Below are 22679 nucleotides of genomic sequence, written 5' to 3'. Positions count from 1 at the left end.
GAGGATATACATTGTTTGTCAGTTTAAGTTATCGTACACAATGTACGAGATACATATATTCAATTCTAGGACGCAAGTACTATCGACAGAATTATAAATTGTGAAACGAAAAGTGTCACAAGACATTTATTGAATGTGTTGTATCTTTAAGCTCGGCTAATTATCACGTGATTTATTCGCCAATCGAAATACGACTTATTCAATCTTAGTACTGTGTCAAACCAATGACGTTCGACTGGTATGAGCAGCCTAGCGTCCCTATTTGTCCTTTGTATCCCTAGCCCTTCCAGTCGAGTCCAGAACGTCAATAACAACTTCCACTGTGTGAATCATTTATTTCAGACAGTGAATTATCAACCGGACCAATGACTCATGGGACAAATACGAACAGTCTAGAGTCCTTATCGGTCCTGCTTACTGCCTAACCCTGCCTGTTAAGTCCAGGACACTAATCTCAACCTCCGCCATATCAATCATATATTTCAAACATACTTGGTTTATATAGTAGCCAAACAGACCGCATTATTATACCATAAAATAGGAAGTAACATTTATACAAGATCAAGCCAAAAAGTGGCTGTGAACGTGGGAGACGGTAATTAATAAACTGAGGACAACTTAGGAATAGTAAATTGTATCATCATAGTATATACGTGAAAATAAAGCTTATAATAAGAATACAGATATACAATAGGAATATATACATATGTATAATATTAGTCCATCAATAGTTCTCAGAAGTTACCCGTAATTTTATCTTCACTAAGACATAACAATGCATTTTAGAAGTCACTACAGATTTCTAGCAAGATGAACATGTGAGATTTTCGAAAGTTCTGTAACACTTTACGGTGGAACATCAGATTTTATGGTGACATCGGCATGGCAAACAAGCGAAATCCAAAAAGTAACAAGTTGTTACATTGTTTAGAGTAATCCTTCAACTCAATTACCTTCCCTTTCTATACATATTTCCGGAATTTCTTTTATATAGTTCCCAGATCATTGTTTTATTATATGGACCCTTCAACTACTTTGAACAAAGATGGAAAAATCTCTAATTAAAAGTAGAAAAGAGGTCAAACACATGTTGATTGTTATTAGCATCAATGCATTTTTAATGAAAATAGTCTGCTTTAAATCTCAACCGATTATAAACCATAGAAAAACTCGCAGTCAATTATCATTAATGAGGAACCTGACACAGATGTTCGTTGACCAATGTCAAACCACAATTAACACGGCGAGAAGAAATTAGCAATGTGTATAATGCATAGACATCAAAATAATATAGTATCAATGACAATGTGAACGACTGAGCATTCGGAATAGCGAACGAAGAGACAGTGGGTAAAGGAATAATTGGATTCAAGATTGAGAAAGTAAAGGGTGATTCCATCCACGCTGTTGTGAATGATTCTGAACCATTTCACGCAAAGCCTCAAACTACTGACTGGAGTTATCGCTTGGACCGCTGTTATATCCTAACGAAGAATAGTAATTGCTAGGAATTATTTATGGACTATTATTACCTATATTCCTATTGGATAATTAATAACTATATTCACATTACATTTAACCTATCGACTACTCTCATACGATTTATTATCAGTTACAATCTCTCACAATAACAGCCACTTTTGGTTTGATTGTGTATAAGTGTTATTATTTTATCTTATGGTATGTGGTCTGGTTTCCTTGTATATAAACCAAGTATGTCTGAAATATACAATCTATACAGAGGAAGCTGATATTTGCTTTCTGAACTTGACGGGTAGGGCTAGACGAGAATAACCAATAAGGACTCTACACTGCTTCTACAGATCAACGTTATTAGTTTGACACAATGTTCTAATTAGTGATTAAGTCACGTGATAATCAGCAAGGAAGAAGCCATAACAATCTCAACTATTTAGTCTGTATCTAACAGAAAGACCTAGATCAACAGTCAATGGCTTCAAAGTCTGATATCATGTTTTGGTTTAGAAGCTCCAGAAAAGCTCATCAGTTACACAGAGCCAACATATACACCCCTTTCTCCATATTATTTTAGCGCTCAGTGTGATCATTAAAGCATAAACACTCTAAGGTTCTTGTTAGCGTTACTCGGGTTCAACCAAACGATATTGAACGTCCAAAATGACTAGATCGAAATATGATGAATATTTTTTTACGATTGCTTATAATAATCCGATTAAGATAATACTTTACTTATAATATGATCTCAACTATTGTTTGCATATGTCAATTATTGAAAAGATCATGTTAACATTGAATAGTGTTTACCAGTTTGTGGCTCACAACTGGACAACATGACAAATTAAACACATTTCAATTATTAATCAGAAATGTCAACTGTTTCAACACTGAATTCTTCTTCTTCTTCATTAGTATTATTATATACTATAGACTAATTATTATTATTATTGCCAATAAGTTTCATTGAAAGAGAATTACTATTTATACTGTTGTTATTCTGTTTTATTGTTTGTTTGTTGCATTTCACAATAATGAAATATCTAAATGCATAAGAATAAATTAATATAGAAAAAAAGAAAACAAACGGTTGTTACCTTTTTTGTTGTCAAGAGTTAAGTTAATCATTAAATGATCTATCTCCCTCTCTCTCTCTCTCACACACACATATATATATAATGAATGAAAGAAAAATGATAATTGCACTATGAAAAATTGAATAAGAATAATAAATAATAGAGTGAAGAAATATTGATATTAGGATAAAGAATGATGAAATAACCCATTGTCCATGAGATAATGTATGATAATCATAGAAAGAAATAGAATAGACAATTTGAAGAGAGAATAAGATACAACAAAAATGAAAGTCAAAATGAATTTTACAATGGAATTTTTGTACATTATCTAAAGTTTCATTTTCGGATGAATTCAATGATGATAATATTGTTTCAACATCATGAGGTACTACTACTAACTAACTAACTAACTAATTGTGCGTTATTACTAAATATGAAGAAAATAGTAGTATATTGTTGTCATGTTGAAAATAGTACAAATTGTTGTCCGATGGAACTATACACATCTATACAAATTAAGATACACACACATACATACATACATACATACACAACAGAAGAGAGGAAAATAGACAACTTCTCATTAGTTGACCAATTATTACATGTTGAACAAATAGACAACAACAATAATAACAACCAAAAAAAGAAGGAAAAATTATCACTGTCAATATTGTAATTAAACAGATCTAGTTTAACGTTGTTTTCGTGATGACAGAAATTGAAACAAGATCAGTCAAGGAGACAAAAAAGAACAGACAAACAAATTGTTGAGAAGGTAAAACAAAAAAAGTGATTGTGTAATGACAGGGAAAAAAGATTCACTGGATAGAGAGACAATATGCAGAATAGATAATAGCAATATGTTGTATACAGTTGAAACGATGAAAGGGAGAAAAAAAGGTGAAATAGTGTAGGAAGATTATGTAACAAAATACATTAATTATTTATTACAAATGTAAAACTGAGGTGGATATACATAAGAGAATAAATGTTAGTAAATGATATTCTATTTGAGAAAAGTACATTATGATGTGACCGTTGATTGAAATGGATAGCATAGTAAAGTATATAACATTGCCAGATAAACATTCTTTCATTTATTCATATACATACACAATGTATAAATAAGATGATAGTAATTCAGTAGTATCCTAGATAAAATGAAATAAAATGAAAAGCTTTAGAACAAACCACCAAATGTAGATGTAGTTATATGCACAATCAATGGTAATTATACTAAAAAGATTAAAAAATTGAATTGGTGTGTGTGATGGTATACTCTCCAGGTGCCCAAACCAGAGCAGTTTTTGTAGGGGTGGGGCTCTCCGAGCCTTTGACCTAGATGTCCAATCCACAAAGCAGTGGAGCAACGTTAGGAGATGCAGTCCCATGGTAGCCAGTGAACAACAATAGGTTCACACCCCATTGTTCCTTCAGGATCCTAGAGCCAATGTGAACCATTGGTTTGGCATTAAGGTTTTTTAACTCTTCTGTCGGTGGATCCTCTGTACCCACCAACCCAGTTAAAGCTCCGGATATTCGCTTTTCGTCATCTCAATTTTGCAAACAACACCCTCGCTGAGAGAAGGGAGTGACCAGGACTTTTCTGCCAGTGACTACATACAAATATCCGAATAAGAACATTTGTAGAGCAAGAGCACGCTTTCCCTACCCTCTGTCATACCAGTGTATTTGAAGGTTGTATCAAATTCTGATACCCACTGAATTATGTTGACGTTAAGCAAATGTTTGCAGTAAGAAAACATAAGTTAGACGCTGAAAGCATGAATCTATCAAGCATATGATATGACATTGTGCAATATCATCAGGATTCAAAAAATGAAATTTGAATGGATGAGCACTACAGACTACTACTACTACTACTATTATAGCCCTGAGCCATGTTGCGAATAATAACAATTAATCATAAAGGGAACACGTATTTCTAATCTTTTTATAAATATTATTCCCACGTATATTTGTTTTTCAGTGTTTGATACTTCTAATGTCTATTTTGACATATTTTCGTTTCCTGGTGTTCACGGAGCATGGGTAAAGTGGATTTACAAATAATGCAGTGCTGTCCTTACAATGATAGTTTCAACACCCGCACCAAGAGGAGCTGACAAAATTGAGGGCAACCAAATGCAGATCATATTCAAAGAAACAACTTATGCTACCTGAAAATAATCATTCGACGTTTATTGAAAAGATACTATTGCCGAATTACGTCTAAATATACAGATGGGACTGAATTAATTTAACAGTTATATGAATTTAAATTGACTAATTCACTAGGTATTTGGGTATAATGAGCCATAATCCAAGTGTAAAGATTAGTGATATTATTCGGTTGCTTAAACCGAAGTGAAGTGTGGTTCCAACCTTGGATTAGGTGGCTAAAAAAATGCAATTCGTTTAGGACCCATATACGTCGATAAAGACTGATCACTTGTAACGGTTAACAACAACACCGAGCAAATAGATCTACTAACATTTAAATGACCAGTTAAATAGTGTTTGACTAGTAATTGTGTTATTTAGTGGTATACATTACGAAATATTTTCTTAGAGGAATTAAATATTTCAATGGAAAGTTAAGAAAGTGACACAAGAATACATCTCACAATGGATCTACATCATGGAGTGAAGGTATTGAGAACAAGAGCTTATTTGTATATAGTTTCACCTTTGTCTACAACTTTTTGCTTGTGAACATTTACTTACTTACACCTGTTACTCCCAATGGAGCATAGGCCACAGACCAGCATTCTCCAGCCTAATCTGTCCTCTGCCTTCCTTTCTAGTTCTATCCAATTGTTCTTCATACTTCTCATATCTGTCTCCATTTCTCGACGTAATGTGTTATTTGGTCTTCCTCTTTTCCTTTGTTTAGCCTTGAGGATTTCAAGTAAGCGCTTGCCTTGGTGACGCAGTCGAGTGCTTTCCTCAATATGTGTCCTATCCACTTCCAGCACTTCTTCCTCTTCTGGGATCTGGTTTGTTCTCTCCCATAGTAGCTTGTTGCTGATAGTGTCTGGCCAACGGATCCGAAGTATTTTGCGTAGACAACTGTTAATAAACACCTGTATCTTCTGGATGATGGCTTTCATTGTTCTCCAAGTTTTCGCCCCATACAGTAAAACTATCTTTACATTTGTGTTGAAAATTCTGATTTTGGTGTTGGTTGACAGACAGTTGTTTTGAGTTCTATATGTTCTTCAGTTGTGGATATGCTGCTCTAGCTTTTCCGATCCGCGCCTTCATATCTGCATCAGATCCACCATGCACACCAATGATGGTGCCCAGATATGTAAACGTTTTTACAATCTCCAAAGTGTCTCCGTCAAGTGTGATTTGATTGTTACATGTTGTGTTGTATCGGAGAATCTTGCTTTTCTCTTTGTGTATGTTGAGACCTACTGCTGCGTAAACATTTACTAGCATACGCTATTCAACCAAGAAACATCCATCTAACTTGAATTACATACCCTACTGATTTTGAATATATATTGAGAGAAAATTTAAAACCATAAAAAATGTTCATAAATCCCTTTGTTGAAAATGTCCTACATTACAATAACTTACATGGTTCATTTATTTGAATGGTTTTTTGTTGCTAAGAAGTACAGTTTGATTGAAAGGAATCTTCATGTATAGTATTAGTATTATTACTTGGACATTTTTCATCATTAATTTTAGGATCAATACTTGTAACTTGATTTGTTGAAAAAGATAAATGTGATTGTTGAAATATCTTTGAAGAATTCGTTTTTAAATTGTCTAACATAGAATCTTGTGATGGACGTCTAGCATATTGATTAGATCGACTTTCATTCACTGATGAAATCATATTAGGAAAAAGATTATGATGAACAGAATTTGTTTGATTTATAACTCCAGTTCGACAAGTAAATATACTACTAACAGATGATCTTTGATCTTTTTTAATTCCTTTAGGCAATTGTAAAGATGAACGTGGAGTTATTAAGTTTTCATGTGATGTTTTAGAGTTACGAAGTTTTACTCGTTCCGACTTTGGTATAGATGATGATGCTGGTGTGGATAAATTATTTTTCTTACAAATATTTGATTCACATTTCTCCAATGTTGAAAGATTTACAACAGATTGACTTTTTGAAGCTCTTAATGCTCGTAATCGAGTAGTCATCTCTTTTGGAAGATATGATAATTCTGTTGTTTGAATAGAAAAATCAAAAAATCAAAAATCTAATAACAAATCCTTTTGCCTATAATTTGGATCGGATAGATAGACTATTACTCACATAAACACCATAAAGAATGTTATTGTATTACAGCTATAAATATTAACAGCGATTATCACGAGTTAATGCTGAACATAAAAATGATGTAAAATACCAAGTTGAAATTATGAATTATCTATTCGCCGTTGAGTGGATGAAAGTAAACAGTGAGTGGCTGTCCTATCCAGACAAACTGACATATTCTCAGTCACAACGTAGAACCTGTATGTATGTACATCGGTTCAAGTTGCCACAGCCGATTAGCGCAGAGAGAGGTTTTCAGGTCAAACCCCTATACACTATAAAACATCGCCCGCCGACGTAGGGGGTCGTTCGACATATGTAACACATGTCCCGGAAATAGATGGTCAAACAGATATCTGATGTTTCAGATATATATATTTTTAGCTTTTGTACTTACTTGATTGTTTATTCATACATGTGCTAGTCAAGTGAATCAAGTGTTCATGATTTGACTAATGTGATGTGTGGTAGTGTGGTGTGTGCTACTTATATTGATGTAAGTAGTATATGACGCGAGTTAAAAGCTTAATGTCTGGCAGCAGAAGATGGGGGAATATCAAGAAAGGAAGAGCGGAAACACAATGCAATTTGTAAGAAAACGCATGAACAATGAAATGTGAGACAATGGATGGATGGATGATTGCAAGAGCAACAGTCTGGTTTGATATGATGGAATGATATTTTACAAATTAACGATTTACTATTTGGTTTTTCTATTTTACAAAGTAACTCTGTAATTTTGTGCTAAATACATTCGATTGTCCCCACCCGTGTGCTGTTCACTACAGTAGTAAATTATTTGCTGGCTGAATAACTGGTATAAAGAGGGTTAATCGTGTATCCAGTATAATCATCTATTGTTCATTCTAAGTATACAAGAGTTCTATTAGTGAATCAGAAGAAATTGAACGTTCTTTCATTGATGACAAAAATGTGTATTCCATCAATAATGACGCTATAACTCTGAAATAGTTTCAAAACTAACTACATGTAATACAAGCAACTGATATCGTACATTAATAATGACCCTGTCAAACATAAGTCAATACAAATCACGAATCGTCTTTTCTAATTAACATAACTTTCTTCTTAATTTTGTCTCTCCTTTCTTACCAATATGATTATGTCAGTAAATTGTAGTGGATTCTGTAATTATTTTCAGATTATATTTATATTATAACAAAAATTGTGAAACTTTACGAACAAATCAAAAGGTTTAACGTATGTTTTACATCAATGTGTAGATTGAACAATAACGAGAACGTCATGCTTTACGTTACGAACTGATTGTAGTAGGTGGTAGACAACCATTGAAAACAAAGATATGTTTGACAGCTGTTTCATCCCAGTGTATAAGATTCTAGAAGTGGACATCTACAACCCCGTTATAAGTTGAGCCAAGAACCTACAGGTCTTGCGGCGAACACTTCGTCATTACACAACTGAGCGGATATCCATAGGTCTAAATGCTAGATGACTGCAGCTGGATACAAAATTCCTGGATTCGAACCTGTCTGATTAGCTTGAAGACGCCCATTTCTGAGGATTGATTATACTAGACCAAAACAACTGTCCAATACTTCCTTGTTTTAAATGGTTGTCTATTTAAGATCAGTTCGTTGTGTAGACCATGGAAATCAGCATCCTTCACAAACTCTATATGGTAGTGACAGAGATAAGTATTTTCATGGAAAACTTTACCTTGTTCCGTAAATTGATTCAAAAAATTCGGCGCCGGTTTACCACTAGGTAAATAACCTGTTGCATCGATTGAATGACCAGGTGGTGGCAAGATAAGATCATTAAAAAAACAGCAACTCAAAATATTACAAGCAGTCATACGAGTTTTGGGACTGTAAACTAACAATTTTCCAAGTACATAGAATGCTGCTGTATTGGTACTTCGATTACGAATAAGCTGAAATATAAGTAAGGATGTGAATTATAACACATGTACAGTTATCACATTACGTACCTTATATATTACTGAACTAAAAACAGTCCTCTTTACTATCCAAGATCAATAAAATGATTTATTACCGAAAAAAAGTTTTATCATGAATAATAAAAAGAAATTTGTTGATACAATTTGATCGAATGTACTTATTTAACCATCCTACAATCAGTTAAGTTTCATCTAGTAAGTATACTTATAAACAGAAAGGTTAATCAATATAAAAACTTGCAAAACAAAAGCTTAAATTAAAGAGGAAGAAGAATGTATTTGTAAAATTTCAGCGAATGAATTTGAAATCTAACATTTCACTTGGCAATCTGGTCAAAGCTTTTCCTCTTTAATGTCTCACATCAACTCGGAGCCCAAAATACAATAAAACTATTCGATCAAATTTAGACGAAAGTTCTTATTCAAAAACTGATATTAGCCAAATTATCATGAACTTATTCAACATCTGGAAATAATTAGCATTTTATTGACCTAGACCTTCTTTTATGTTAACTTTCATATGGCGGTGTTTTCAACTCAGAGGTTAAAAGTTTTGCTATTATTATTTTTTCGAATTTTTAATAAAGTTAAATAACGTTATTCATTCTAACAATGTGAGACTCCATGTTTTTCACTAGAGTAACTGATTGATGCAACACAATGAATTTTCTCAAGATACATGAGCATAGTTGGTATCCTCTCCAGAATACTGACACTATAATTACACAAAATTTTCGAATTTGCAGTCTGACATGGGCTACAAATCATATTACAAATAATTGAGATCATGAACTGATCAATGTTAGACCACCATTGAAAACCTGGAAGCACTCGACGGTTGTTTCGGACTAGTACGAGATTCCTTAATAATGTACATCTACGATCCCACACATAGAACGTGTACTCAGGATGGCCATCCAGTGCTTCCAGGATTTCGGTGGTGGCTCGGTTCATGGTTTCAAGGAAATTCAACAATTATCACAACCCTATACTGAAGATCATATTAAATAATTTAAAACTATTACAGGTTCCCATCGTATTATTCTAAATTATAACTGGACAATTCTATGGCCTTGCCACCATATATCAGCGGATTTCGGTTTGGTGGCCTAGAGGATAAGCGTTTGCGCACACGATCGGAGTTTCAGGGCCCGATCTATGAAAGGATTGTAACAGCCCAGTTTTAAATGGTTACATACGTCAAATAAGCGGCTACATACAGTGCTTACTGGCTTTCAATGGTAGTGTAGCTAAGACTAAATAGCGATTTAAATTGTGAAAAATGAAAATAGACCAATAAACAGAAAGGATGGAATAAACAACATAAAATATATAAGAAGTGAGGCTGAAAAAGAAAAGATAAAGAGGAAATACAATTGATTGGTCGCTGAGATGTGACTAATATCGCGACTGTCCCTTTAGAGCTGTCAATCAAATTATATCGACCTAGTTGCAATATGGCCACTAGTCTAACCGATTCGACATCGCCTACATTATATTATGATGCTACTTAGTTGGAGGTTGTCTACAGATATTTCTGAAAGCAGGTTACGTACTAGTTTGACGCTTGTCAACACGGAGTGTCCGTAAAACTGTGGGGGGGAGGAGGACTGATGCTCTCTGAACGACGTGAACTCGCATTGCCCACTCTAACACCCTTAAAGGATAGCACCGAATTATTCAGACCTGAGTGGGTTAAGTAGGCTTGGATCAGTCCCCTTAAGTTTATTTTATTTATTTATTTGAACACAAACATTGGTACAAGGGGGCATCAAATACATACACGCCACACAAAAACAATGAGGCCAGTAGCAGTCATCATTGATTTATTTGAGGGCTGTATACATCCCGGGTGTCAAAACCAAAGTAGGTGGTTTTCTTAGGGATGCACACCCGGAGTCTATGACCTGAAGGTCTGATCCACAAGGCAGTGGAGAAACGTTAGGAGATCCAGTCCCATGATAGTCTCTGACCAACAATAGGTTCATGTGTCATTTATTCCCTCAGGATCCTCGAGCCCATGTGCACCATCGGTTTGGAATCAGGGTTTTCCAACTCCCCCAGGTAGTATTATGTATATCCACAAACCTGGTTCAAGTCCCGGACATTCGCTTTTCGTCCTCTGAATTTCGTAAACACCTCCGTTGCGAGAAGGCAGTGAGTAGGACTTTTCTGACAGTGGTTGTATACGCGTGGCCATGTGAGAGCATCTGGAGAGGGATAGCTGACTCTCAGCCGTATCAGGACATTTGAGGGCTAGTCCTCTTAAGACTACGGTGACACTCCATTTCGATACCCAGTCGAGTACATGAGTTAGTCTGACTGATAATTCTAGATTGCCATATTTATAGACTAAGTGGAACAAGCCATCAAACCCTGTTATGGCTTTAATTCAGTTTAGTTACAACCACCTTAACTTTTGTCTATTGATCAGTCGAATTATAACCATGAAATATTAAACGTATACTGAGTATCTAAAACTACCACTTATCATCTCAATATAGTGTAAACGATGCAGAGTAATACAGAGAAGTGACAGTATTGCAATTTGATTGATAAAATTCGACTGGCAACACAGGAGAAAAATGACATTGGTCATTACTCGAAGATCGGTCAAATGTAAGTACCACAGTCCTACAGGCTAGTCGCTTCCCGAACAGACCAGTGATGATGTCTTTGATTGTGAAGCTGGAAGACACGGGATCCAATCCGAGACATCAGTTCTCTCAATATTACAGGTACACCTTGTTGACGAGTACCAAATAGCATGGAACGTAGGTCCGAAGTATTCTGTTAACTAACCTCCAACCATGTAACATTTATGAAAATGTGCAAAACAGTTAAAATTGTTTTTCGCGGGCTTTTATGAATGCAGAATAATAAACCACAATAATGTTTATACAAGACTCTCACTTTTTCCCATGAACATCCTTGAATATTTGGAAATTTGAATTCACTATAATGAGGATTCATTTCATGGATTTGTTCACGCGTTGGAGTACCAAGAACTTTGATAATTTCAACTAATTGATCAACTCCTGATTCGCCTGGAAAAAGTGGTCGACCTAGTAAAAGCTCACCAATAACACAACCAGCTGACCACATATCTAAATAAACAGAACAAAAAGATATAAATCATTATTAGAAAGGATTTTAATCATACTGTTCTTGATATTCGTGGTTAGCATATGTGGATTATGTGGAGATTGTTTTAATATAGCCAGTCTGCCACAATTTATTATAAAACAGACGGATTTTGGATAGCAGTGGAGTCCAGGACTCACTCTTTGTTTCATTTAGGACTTGTCAGCTAGATATACTTGCATCGCAGTATTAATGTCCACAGTGAGATTCAAATCCAATACTCTTTGCTTCAAATATTCGACGCGTTATCCACTGAGCTACTAAGTCCAAGTAGTGATTTACTTGTGTGACGGGTATGATATTTACATCATGTATGTACCACGCTCATCCAGTTGACGAATCCCAAATATAACGAAACGTGCGCATTGGATTCTACTATTAACAACAATCTATCTATTCCAAAGAAAGATATTTGTTACCCGAAATTATATGGTAAAATGACTTAATTTGCCATTTAAATCGGTGTGATAAAGAATCAAAAGATTACAAACAAACAACAAACTAATTACTTGTGAAGATATACAAGAAGAAAAGACTATATATAAATAAATAGGAACAGTAAAAGACTGACTTTGTTTAGTTAAAAGATACATTTTAGGTTTCACAGATTCAGTAGGAGCTGCAGAATGATTGTCATTGACCTCTAGCAGCAGACATGTTTGATAGTCTCGAGACACTGAGTGGCACGATAGTTGATACAGCCAAGGGATTTGTGACACACCATCAGTTGCCAATCCAATACAGCTATATTTTATCCCACGACTATATGTTTTAAAAACATAGTAATCCACTTCGTACCCTTTGGTTTAGACTTTAGTAAGTATTGTGCGTTATAGGATGTTGTTCACGATCATCCCATTGAAAATGATATTCCGAGATCGTGGAACCAACCGAATTATCACTATTATGCCCGAATAAGACCGGGACCCAGCATTATTTACATGGTGTTGTTACTAGATGTGAAAAATTCGCCAGAAACAATGATGATCGAGCATGAAGAATAGTCAAACATCCTTAACTCAGAAAGGACACGTTTCACAAGCGTACAGCAGAATCTCTGCCAAAACGAAACAGTTTTATGTGTGACAAAACACATTCTCATGGTAGCTGACGACCAGAAGTTTTTAAAAATCATAGTTTGGTAACTTGGGGGAAATAACTTCTGAAGTTAAACAAATCAAGTGAACCAGTACCAATCACTTGATTCCTTCCCTGGTGAAAACCTTAGTACACATGAGTGGTTTGTAGTATTTATACCGAGATTTGCATTTAGCAAGAAACAAGAGAGCTCTCTGAAGTACAATTTTTATAGGTTTTTATTATACTTCAGATAAGGGACAGTAGGATACTAAAATTTATTGACAGAAATCGTATATTGAAGTGAAACAAATAAATACGGTTACCTATTTGTACAGTATAATGAGTAGCGCCAAATATTAGCTCTGGTGCACGATAATACCTTGAACAGATATACGAAACATTTGGTTCATCAGGATTTAACATCTTAGCACTACAATACAAAATTGATTAAAGAACATGTGAGATCAAGAAAAGTGTATTAATTATTCTTTAAAAAATCACTTTTTTTCACCCTACAACATGAAAAAAAACAAATCAAACAAATAAATACATGCTTTGAATTAGACCCGTTATAGGCAACCCTTTCATTATTGAGTTACTGCCATATCAACATTCAAGAGAACCCAAAACTTGTATTTGAAAAAAAAATTGCAAACCTGAAACCTGGATAGATAAACATAACATAAACTAGTGTTTTTAAATATGTAACACTGACGGGTTTGATAGGAAGATATATAGTCCATATTAATACAGGTTATTTAAAGTATTAACTGACACGGCTTATCTAATCATCACGAAAAAACTTTGGATAGGATAATATCACCTCTGACATAGTTGCCCATCAATCCGTTAAACAGAAGGGAATTTATTGAGATCATGAAGCGATCAACGTTAGACCAAGACTAAAAACCTGGAAGGACTGGAAGAATGTTTCATCCTACTATGATTTCAATAAGAACTCAACAATCTCCACAACCTTATACTGAGAAGAGAATTTATTTAAATTCATGCAACTAGGAAATAAGCTTATATTTCATAATAAATTAATATTTGATGTGATATATGGAATTCGTCACTATACACCAACTTCCTTGAATATGAGAAAGCGTTTAACAGCATGGATAGAAGAACCTTGTGGAACCTTATTATACACTATGGTGTAACTGAAAAGATCGTCAACATCATACGGAATTCATACGATGGACTACACTGCAAAGTCGTGTATTGAAGACAGCTGACAGATTCATTCCAAGTAAGAACCGGGGTCAGATAAGGTTGCTTAGACTCTCCCCTTCCTTTTCTTCTTCTAATTGACTGGATTATGAAGACCTCCACATCTGACGGGAAGCACAGAGTACAACGGACAGCTTAGATGCAACTAGATGGTTTGGAATTTGCAGATGACCTGGTCCTTCTATCCCATACACACCTACAAATTCAGTTGAAGAAAGCCAGTGTTGCAGCAACCTCGACTACATCAATGTGCCTCAGCCTACATATAAGAAAAACCAAGATCCTAAAATATAACACGAAGAACACCGACACAATCACACTTGATGGAGAAGCTCTGGAAGAGGTGAAAACTTTCATATACCTTGACAACATCATCGATGAACAAGAAGGATCTGATGCAGATGTAAGGGAGAGATTTGGCAAAGCAAGGGCTGCATTCCTACAGTTGAAGAACATATGGAACTCAAAAAAACCCATCAGACAACATCAAAGTCAGACTCTTCAAGAATCGTCAAGACAGTTATACTGTACGGAGCTGAAACTTGGGGAACTACTACAACCACCATCAAAAAGGTGCAGACATTTATAAACAATTGCCTACGTAAGATACTCAATATCCATTGACCGGATACCATCAGTAACAGCCTACTGCGGGAGAGAACAAACCAACTTCCAGCTGAAAAGGAAATTAGGAAAAGATAATGGAAATGGACAGGACATACATTACGGAAATAACCAAACTGCATCACGAGGCAAGCACTAACTTTGAATTCTGGAGGGAAAAAGGAAAAGAAGAAGACCAAGGAACACATTGTGTCGGGAATTGGAAGCAGACATCAAAAGGTTGAATAGAAACTGGAAAGAATTAGAAAGGATTGTTGAGGACAGAGTTGGGTGGAGAATGATGGTGGGCAGCCTATGCTCCTACACGAGGGGCAACAGGCGTAAGTGATATGGTATGGTGCCCAATACATAGAATAAAATCTGTTTGATACAAATTTATGCTTAAGTTCCATAGTCAATAATTCAGTTAGTGAATTTACTATGAATTGATCAACCTAAAACTTTGGGTGCTTCGATTAAGCTTGATGTGATGACAGATGGTGGAAATACAGATATGGGGTTAGTATTTAACTTACATGCTTGTGGAGGAGACAGCACATTCGATTTCTTGTTAAACAGCACTTTAGTGAGATATTTTCTGGCATGCTATTGTGAGTCTTGGTAAATGATGTTACATATGAAATTGTTAAATACTTTTGTTGCATTGATGATTCGATGGCATCGTTAACATTCAGTGAAAATAACGACCTTAGCTTTTACTATGACATGGTAATGGACCCTGGAAATAATGATGACCCTACTAATCTATAACACTTGTTAGTGAGGTGAGAAAGTGGCTAGCAATAGGATTTTAGAAAAGGCAGTTTCGTCTCACTAGAGTCGTCAGGTGGACGAAAAAGGATGACGCTTTAATTATTGTCTGAATAATTTCCGATAGAATATCTTTGAAACAATAGCTGGTTGACTGGATGCTTTAATTCCAACACAGGAGAATGTTCACGATAAACATTAACTAGTTCGAAGGTCTGCACAAATGAGTGATGTTTAAGGGTATCGTTACTTAATAAGCCCATTTTTAGATATGAAATATTAAACTAACTTATTGTCAAAGGTTCAAGAATTCCTACACGTTAGTAGTGATAATTTTGAGAACAATTAGATAGACAAGATAGTTGTAATTTGCTTGTACTACTTACCTCCCAAAATCGCAAATTTTCAATAAACCTTGATCTGGATGAATTAATAGATTTTGAGGCTTTATATCTCGATGACATACACCTTGATTGTGAATGTAGGCCAATCCACGTAGAAGTTGAAAGCTATACAACTGCATAATAATAATGATGATAACAATAAGACTGGTGATAACAGTATACAGTGTTTATTAAAAATTCATCAAATATAGAATTAAACTATCTGGAAAAGTCAGTTATCATCAACGTAGAGCTTGGCACAGATAAGAGTTGTCGCAAGTTATCATACCACTTCTGTGGCAGTGCCTGTCATTAAAGGCTGTACCAAAGAACTACGTCAACCTTGTTCAGGCACTACTCAAACACTACTGATCGAGACAGAGCTTATGGTGAGCCGTCATCGCAACTGATTACTTCAAGCGGTGTTTGTCAGGATTATTTACTTTCTACAACTTCTACTTAACCTTGTCACAGACCGATGGATATATGTGCCTGGTCCTATGTTGTAGCTGACTGACTTGTCACAGACATGCTCTTATAAATAATGCTTATTGTCTGACTTTTTAAGGGTTGATGTTCGACCAGGGGATTCACCTATTAATTCAGAATACGAAGATAATATGTTTTTTTAATACACTGATAAAATGACAGGAATCTATCTGCTAATAAAAGGACAAATTTACCGTCCTACTTTGTGGGTGTGAACAATGGTCATAAAAAATAAAGGATATTTGTAAGTTACTAGTATCCAGATATCTCCGAAACATTGTTTATTTTGTTGCGCCAGTCGAGTTTTTTATTTGTGATTGCTTATCCAGCCATATAAGCCTGAATTGATGACTTTGAGGCTCCAAGTAGATCAGTTGAAGATCCATCAAATCCGAAAACGATGGCACTTTGCTAAATGTTTTGGAATGTAACATAACTAGTCGCTCCCAAAATAACAAGGCTTACCAGTTACAACAACAACCATTTTAGAGGAAGAGGTTATAAAGACTGACCGTATGGAAAGTAGATCAACCATTCCTAATGTTGATCTAGTATTGGGCAAGTTAAGGGCGTTGACACGACCACACGGAACTGAGATGAGACACTTCCAAAAATATTAAATGCGAATAGTACTTGTTAAGATAAAGCTTTTATAGTTAAGCTCATAGGCCGATAGAAACAAGAGAGTAAGGTATGCTCTATCTAATAACAAACCTGAATCACTTTAACAAAACTGCCAGTTAGTATTTGGCTTCAACCTTGATAATGAGTTACTAGAAGCAATCGGGAAGTTTGGGCACTTGGAGAGCTGTGTGCTTACCGATGATCTGACAGCATAGACCGGTCTATGTATAGCAAAATACAGCAGCATTCAGAAATCTGAGTCATCCATAGGGGTTTAGTCTGGTTATAAAATATCACACATTCAACACTGATATGAATTTTTATTTTACACTTTTGCTTTAAGAAGCCGAGGATGCTTTAAATCAGATCATCACTTACATTTGGTAACTATTATGTCAGTTATTCGGTCATAATTAAAATAGATCCTGTAACAAAGCTGAGTTACCTCAAGTTGGCATACCCGATTATCAGACCCAGAAATCAATATGAACGAAGGATGGAAGTTACGACACTATACGACTCAATTCTCAGTTTTTCTGTTTGGTTTACCCTACCTACCTAAATATCTAAAGCATCCGCTACAATTACATCCAAGTTCCTGGATTTTCTATAAAACTTATCTTCTGCTTCATCCACTATCGAGATAAGTTGAAAGTAAAATGACGAACAATGGAAAATGTAGATGAGTATTTGTGAAATTTACAAGGTGCTATAAAAACGAAAATCAAAGCGGCTTGCGAAATCATGAGGCGTTCCACTGAATTTGTTTGTTCGTGTTTGATTAGAAAGTACAAAGGCAGTTGCTGGATCTAGTAACTGCCGAACTCTACTTCAATCCATTCAAGCCAATTACAGCCATAAGCATAACGGGAGTGAAAACACTGCAAGGATAGTTTTCAAAGACGCCCTGAACGCTGAGAACAAACTAAAGAGCAGTTAAGCTGGTTTACTTCAACTAGACTGTACTATGCTGCACAGAGGGTGAATACCTACTCACTTGAAACAGAACATATTCGAATAGTTTTAGACTTTGAGGTGTCTAACAATATCCAGCCCAGAAAATTTACTTTTGATGCTTTCATAAATGAAGGTGGATACCTACCTAAACAAACGAACGAGTTGTTTGAAAAGATATGGGAGTGAGGTCATTATCGTGAGCTTTTATAAGAACGATATACGTAACGCATATGGTAAATCTACAGTTTTAGTTAACCACTAATCACATCTAAATTATTTACTTTTTTCATATAAGTTAGAAGAAATTCGTGGATGGATTGTAAGGAGCAGATTGGTTTTGTATCAAATAGTGGATGCCTTTACTACGTTTCTATCTTGTGCTCAAGGCTTCAAAACTATCACATCATAAGTCAACAATCACCGGGTTTAACAAACAAAACCGCAATCCACTGATCCAACAAAAGTTCTCTAGCTATTTATTTGAGAAATTTGTTAACATCTTGGTTATAAACAACAATACTTTATACACAGTCCAAACACTTATTTAACTTATGTAACTTATTTACTCAGCACATGAAGTCGAATCTCAGCCACACTGTTTGTGCGAGGGTTAATGATTTTACACATAACTAAAGTGGATTATATATTATTCGAACATGTTGAAAGTCAGGTGCTCCAACCACTAAGTCATTTTTAATTTTTTTACCATTTCAAACCAGTAGTGAGGCTAAACGGGATTGTTTGATGGCGATCTTGTTATCAACGACGTACTATAAATAGCTTTTAAGTACGTGATGATGGTGTACATCTGTAGTACTGGGCGAAAACTTAATATGCAGCAAAATAAATGGTACTTAGATCTTAGTTATTCAGTTGGTAGTCGGCGTTAGTAAGTAAGATATGTACTTTGTACCATCGAAATCCAAAGTACACCTTGAGCGCTGGGGGGAACTTATATCTACACTTTATGGAAAGTCACCAGAAGTAATGGAGAAGTTAGAGTGTCTGAATAGCTCTGAGTGCTGCTAGAGGTGATGTAGACGACGAGGCCAACCTATGTTTAGTGAAAGATAACTGCTTGTACTAATTCGAAACATTTCTTGTGCCGTTGCGATAAGTTTGCTAGTATGGGGTGAGTGAACACATTGTCGCCGTAAAGGGTTACACTATTAACCTGTAAAATGTGATCTTTCTGAGTCAATGATGTTTGCTGACTCTTTGTGATTAAGGTTATTTTGTTTCGTATGTTGCTACCTTTAAGAATTAATTATGTCGTATCCAGTAGTTTGAGTATTGAGATAGAACAACCCATCTAAAAACAATAACGATCACTATTTAAATGGTCAGCCTAAAACATTAGCTTGGTAGTTTGACCATGACTTAAGTATGGTTTCCGTGTGGCTTTGCACTGCAAATGTATGAGTAAAGAGGTGACATGATCCAGGAATAAGGCAGCTGTGTCCAATTAGCATACCTTGGTGCTCTGTGAATCGTTGAATTATATAACTGAGTGATTTGGGGTCAGAAATTCAGTAACTCAAAAGAAAAAATCCGTATAAAAATTCAAGAAGTCGATGTTTATCAACCAATACCCTCTTACCTTAACATATACAAGTGGAATTATCTGCCGAATACGCCAGTAGTGTTTGATAAGGCGACTCAATGTTTGAGGAATGTATTCTTGTATTAAATTTAAGTAAGTTTCATTTGGTTTCTATGGGACAATTAACAAATAAACTACTGAAACTTACTGACGATGATGTTGAATAAAAGTAATAATACAGAGAAACAATATTGCAGTGCTTAAGTTTTCGAAGTATCTGTAATTCACGGTTCTACAACACAAATTTTGGTTAAGAAATGAAAATCACCAACTTTATACCGCTTATCTTGCAGAACCTTTTTAATTGCAACTTTGCGATCGTCAGACAAAGTAGCAATGTAAACAACACCAAAAGAACCGCTTCCAATAGCTTTTTCATCCGTATACGTGATTTGTACGGGACAAGAAGTATCACAGTTAACTGCTTCAACCCATATAGACTTGGGTTTGTCATCTGACAATCAAACGTAAAAGTCAAAATATTTATCAGAAGTACACAATCTTTACATATAAAGCAAAACGATCAAGTAAAGTATGTCATCACTAGGAAATATTAGCATCATAACAGTCGCATCAAGCACAACAGGGATATATATATATATATATATATATATATATATATATATATATACATCAGCTAGTTTCCTTTAATCGCTTATAAGATTTTACCCCGTTTATTCTGTAGGTAAGCATGTTATTTTATCATATGGAAAAACTACTCATCTGGCTAGTGGTTTTGTTTTTGACTCCTAATTATTCGGGGGCCTAATTCATATACGGTGTCGCGTATAGCCATCACGGTTACGTTAAATCATTGCGTTCATCTATGGATTTTAACAACCACTATAACAATCTTAAATGTAAATTTGCATATATCTAATTTCTAAGCAATAAAAGCAACAGATTGGTGAATACAAACAAGTATATGCGTGGAGTTAAGCTAATTTAGTCTAGTTTAAAATAATCTACACTGGCAGGTCATTTTGTATTAGATAAGCACGTTACGATTCAACACTAGAGTCCAAAATATAATTAAAACAATTAGACGGATTCGTAGGGTTAGCACTTCTGTATTTATGACGATGCTCGATCATACAATGGACGAAAGTTAGATCTATAAGCATGTGGTGGTTTACTTATGCATACGATGATACGAAATGATATTCTTTTTTTGACGACCAGGCCAGCACAACTCAAAGGACATGATAGACGAGTTCAAGGACCAAGAATAAACCTTATCCACAGGCAATCTGTGTCTTTTAATGCACAAACCAACCAGTCTTAATAAAAATAGACCCTGCAACAAATATGGGCTAGAAAAAGTTGCTATACCATACCAACATAAAATTGATAAACATAATAGAGCAGAATCAAGAGTACTGGTATGAATATTAGTTAGAAAAACTAGATATTGGGAAACATAATCAGGAGAGAAGTTACAAAAGGTGTGGAGATACTAGAACACAAGATTTAGAAAATAAAATGGACGCACCTGCATCTTTGTGGTCGATTATGAGCACAAAAGCTATGTTAATGAGAAACTGTCATAGCTTGCTACGCGGGATTTAACGTGTGTTAGCGGTTAGTGAAATGGTTCAACTACTCAATGTTTTCAGATTCTTGAATCAGAATTTTGTTTTGGTGATTTTGGTTACCAATTATTCCAATATGAAGTCAGATAAATAATAAATGAGGTTGTCAAAATATAACCATATGTTAAACTGAGTGAATATACTACATAGCTTGATAATTTTAATTTCGATAATTTATTATTAAATTCTCCTTGGAATGATATCACAGATCATGTGAGCTTGGTGATGTACTCCCGGTCGATAACAAGCGCAAATGAAAGTATACGATTCAAGGACCCCTTCTAATTGACTTGACTTTTACCGGACAAGGGCTTGAGGACAAATACTAGCCGAGTTAGTTTTCACTGGGTACTAACTTTTGGCAAACGAAATGAGGAAAATTTGTGCTGATATAGAGTCAATATCTATTAATATAACCAAGAGTGATCAATTCCCCTCGGTCATGTATACTACTGTGAGGTTTATTCGAGCCGGAAACCGAACATTGTTGGAAGATTGCCGTCTAAATGTATCCCGAAGATACGAACATGTACTAAGGACCTACTAGTGAATAAAGCTAGTAAACATTTGTACGCTAATTATGACATTACCAGCCCTTTGGTCATATTGCCAATCATAAAATAAGTCACAGACTTGTAGTCTGGAGAAATAAATGGAAGGCTATTGCGAAATAATTCGACGTTTTAAACTAACCTTGTTTTCCATCTGGGAAACAACGGATGGGATCCCTAAGTAATCATGTAATAAAAGGAGAAAAAATGAACATTAGCAACCCATTACATGTGTAATCTGAAGAAATAATGATTTTGACTTACTAGGAATTTTCGAAAGACAACTATCAATAGATTCGCTGTTCGCTTTTGCCTTTAACTCCACAGAAGTCATAACACTACGTAGTTTTGGAAACGCGCCAACATTGCCGATTCCGCCAACGCGCGGTAGACAGGATTCAAATGGTTCAAATGGTTGTGGACGGAATAGAAGAAGCTTTCGCTTAACAGGCTTCCGTGTCTAGTAGCAGGGGATCACCAAATCCTCCAGGCAGGAACCTAGGTATATCAACAATAAAACAGGAAAAGAAATTAATAAATCATAGTGCGATACTATCTTTAGTCCTTAAGTATAGATCAAGTTGCCTCTTAAAGGACTCCTGTGAAGTCACTTCGACTAGCTCTGCCGGCAGCGAATTCCAGCATTTGACAACTCTTAAGGAGTAGAAGTTGTATCTACAGTCCGTTCTGCTATGTTGTGTCTCCAGTTTCTGGGTGTTACCTCTTAGTTTAGTGTTGGAACTAAGCTTAAGTAGGTGTTTGAGAGGATGTCCAGAAGTGTTAAGGATACTATGGGCCATCAGAAGGTCACCTCTAAGACGTCTATACTGTAATGGGTAAAGGTTAAGTGAATGGAGGCG

General features: G+C 35.4%; 1 protein-coding gene across 2 annotated transcripts; it reads right to left on the bottom strand.

Annotated features, from left to right (window-relative positions):
- Positions 1-12: 12 nt before the first annotated feature.
- Positions 13-22222, bottom strand: GSK3B_2 (Glycogen synthase kinase-3 beta; the record flags this gene model as incomplete). 2 transcript variants are annotated; one of them, XM_051218065.1, is made up of 12 exons in its annotated part: positions 13-1057; positions 2574-3706; positions 6144-6749; positions 8546-8762; positions 11703-11896; positions 13337-13443; positions 16007-16137; positions 19674-19787; positions 19825-19908; positions 19949-20130; positions 21962-21996; positions 22084-22222. In XM_051218065.1, 4 exons carry the CDS (start codon positions 13434-13436, stop codon positions 6175-6177), a joined length of 1086 nt encoding a protein of 361 aa, XP_051064500.1. In that variant the 3' UTR covers positions 13-1057; positions 2574-3706; positions 6144-6174. The 2 variants fall into 2 exon arrangements, with proteins under 2 accessions (XP_051064500.1, XP_012798718.1); XM_012943264.3 differs by lacking the exons at positions 13-1057; positions 2574-3706 and adding an exon at positions 20823-21132 and having other exon boundaries at positions 22084-22153.
- Between the last annotated feature and the right edge of the window lie 457 nt (positions 22223-22679).

This window comes from Schistosoma haematobium, chromosome 7 (assembly GCF_000699445.3).
Source record: "Schistosoma haematobium chromosome 7, whole genome shotgun sequence".
Classification (NCBI taxonomy): domain Eukaryota; kingdom Metazoa; phylum Platyhelminthes; class Trematoda; order Strigeidida; family Schistosomatidae; genus Schistosoma; species Schistosoma haematobium.
This window is presented reverse-complemented; position numbering and strand designations above follow the sequence as displayed.